General features: G+C 38.6%; 1 protein-coding gene across 1 annotated transcript in view; it reads left to right on the forward strand.

Moving 5' to 3' along the window:
- LOC116852144 (dynein heavy chain 12, axonemal) overlaps positions 1-2136 on the forward strand; it is a 38283-nt gene that overhangs the window by 18154 nt on the left and 17993 nt on the right. The window contains exons 11-14 of the mRNA XM_032832197.1: positions 768-922; positions 993-1278; positions 1418-1579; positions 1665-1876. Of these exons, the coding sequence (XP_032688088.1) occupies positions 768-922; positions 993-1278; positions 1418-1579; positions 1665-1876 (815 nt within the window). The remainder of the gene's footprint in view (positions 1-767; positions 923-992; positions 1279-1417; positions 1580-1664; positions 1877-2136) is intronic.

Consider the following 2136-nt stretch of genomic DNA (forward strand, 5'->3'; position numbering starts at 1 on the left):
AAGCAGCACTCGCAATCACTTTCGAGCAGTATTCCGCCGTAGCCTACTAGCATCACCGCTTGAAGCCGTACAACTTTGCTATTGGACATTTTTCCAAAATGCATTCTTACTGAAAATATTAGGGGGATCCAACACTTTTCGATTAATGTATTTTCTTTAAACCAATTAATTGGTCTCATTATTCCGCGCATAAAAGTATTAAAGTTATGATTACTGAAAACTAAATAATATTTTACAAGATATTTTACATTTTGTGTCAAAAAATTGTTAACTTCAAACCCTTATAATTCATAAAGTACTTAACAAATATTTTATTCTAGCGTTTTGGAAAGCTCTCGAGATAAGCTATAAGAATATGCAATAAAATGTAGGGGGTTAAGAAAATACCTTGAAATGACCTTGAAGGACATGATCAAGGTCAAAGTCAAGGTCATCATCTTACTCCTCGCTTGAAATCATAGAACTTTGCTATTGGACATTTTCTCCAAAATGCATTCTAAGTGAAGATATTAGGGGGGTCCGATACTTTTCGATGACCCTGTATATATATATATATATATATATATATATAATGTTTATATATATTAGCTTTTTTCTTTATCTACGAGTAAAAAAGTCTCATAAGTCTCATTTCCAAATAATCGAAATAATTATGTAGTTCAAAACTAAAGTCAATAGAAAAACCGTAGTGGACGACCACTTGTATCAACTTGATGTTATTTTAGCACGTCGCCGTTATTTTATTTACGTTAATTTTTTGCACACAGCAATACATTCCGTTGTTAGCCATTTTCCGTAATCCGGCAATGCGGCAGCTGCATTGGGGTGACATGTCTGCAGTCGCGGGATTCGATCTGACACCGGACGCTGGCACAACTCTGAGAAAGATAATAAATATGAACCTGATGGAGAATCTGGAGAAGTACCCGCGGCTCTTGACCTGCAGTCTAGACGAGTTGCGGATCACTGAGCAAAATGTGATCTTTTTGCAGGTACGAGATAATCAGCAGCAGCGCGACGAAGGAGTTGGCGCTCGAGGAGTCGCTTGAGAGGATGAAAAGCGACTGGGACGACATTTTCTTCAGCACTATGCTGCACAAGGACACTCAGGTCTCGATCTTGACACATTTGGACGACATATTGACGCTGCTCGAGGAACATACAGTCAAGTTACAGGCTATGCGGGGCTCAGCCTTTGTGAAACTCATCGAGGAAGACGTCAAGTCATTCTACGTGTTGCTTCTTCGCATACAGTCGACGATAGACGAGTGGTCAAAGGTAAATTCTTGATAGTTTTCGCGTTATGTTACTAATAGTTGATGTTTACTGGATGAAAGAGATTAATTCGCGCAGTTTCTGATCTTATTGAGACAATTGTCTTTGACGTCTCTCATACAAGACGATGATCTCTCTTCAGTTGCAGATACAATGGATGTATCTGTTGCCGATCTTCTCGAGCAAGGATATTGTGATACAGTTGCCCGAGGAGGAAGTGCTGTTCATTGAGGTCGACGCGATATTTCGCAAGACGATGAAGTACGTCAAGAGAGATCCCAGAGTTCGCGAGACCGCCGGTGCCGTACGTATATCGAAACGTGATTACGTTTAAATGAACTAAGACATGGTCGAGTTGTGGGAGTAATTCCTTTGGGCGTCCCTTACAGATTGGTTTATTGGAAAATATGCTGGAGGCGAACATGATGATGGAGAAAGTCAACAACGGCGTACTGGGTTACCTTGAGAAGAAACGATTGTTCTTTCCGCGATTCTTCTTCCTCAGCAATGACGACATGCTCGAGATTCTTTCTGAGACCAAGGAACCGCTTCGCGTTCAGCCCCACTTGAAAAAGTGCTTCGAAGGAATTAATCGGCTAGGGTACTCTTGCTATGGATTTTCTTCTAATAATGCTTATATTAATTATATCTTTTTTGTTAGTACACACACACACACACACCCCGCGCGCGCGCGCGTGTGTGTGTGTGTGCGTGTGAAATACACCTCTCTACACATTTTTTAAATATTTTATATTGTAAGATATTTCATATAAAATTGTATAAATTATGATAAATTATAATATAATATATTAAACTATTATATATATATATATATATATATATATATATATATATATATAT

Source organism: Odontomachus brunneus, unplaced genomic scaffold, assembly GCF_010583005.1.
Source record: "Odontomachus brunneus isolate Ranch 3 - 2012 unplaced genomic scaffold, Obru_v1 Obru_scaffold_203, whole genome shotgun sequence".
Lineage (NCBI taxonomy): Eukaryota > Metazoa > Arthropoda > Insecta > Hymenoptera > Formicidae > Odontomachus > Odontomachus brunneus.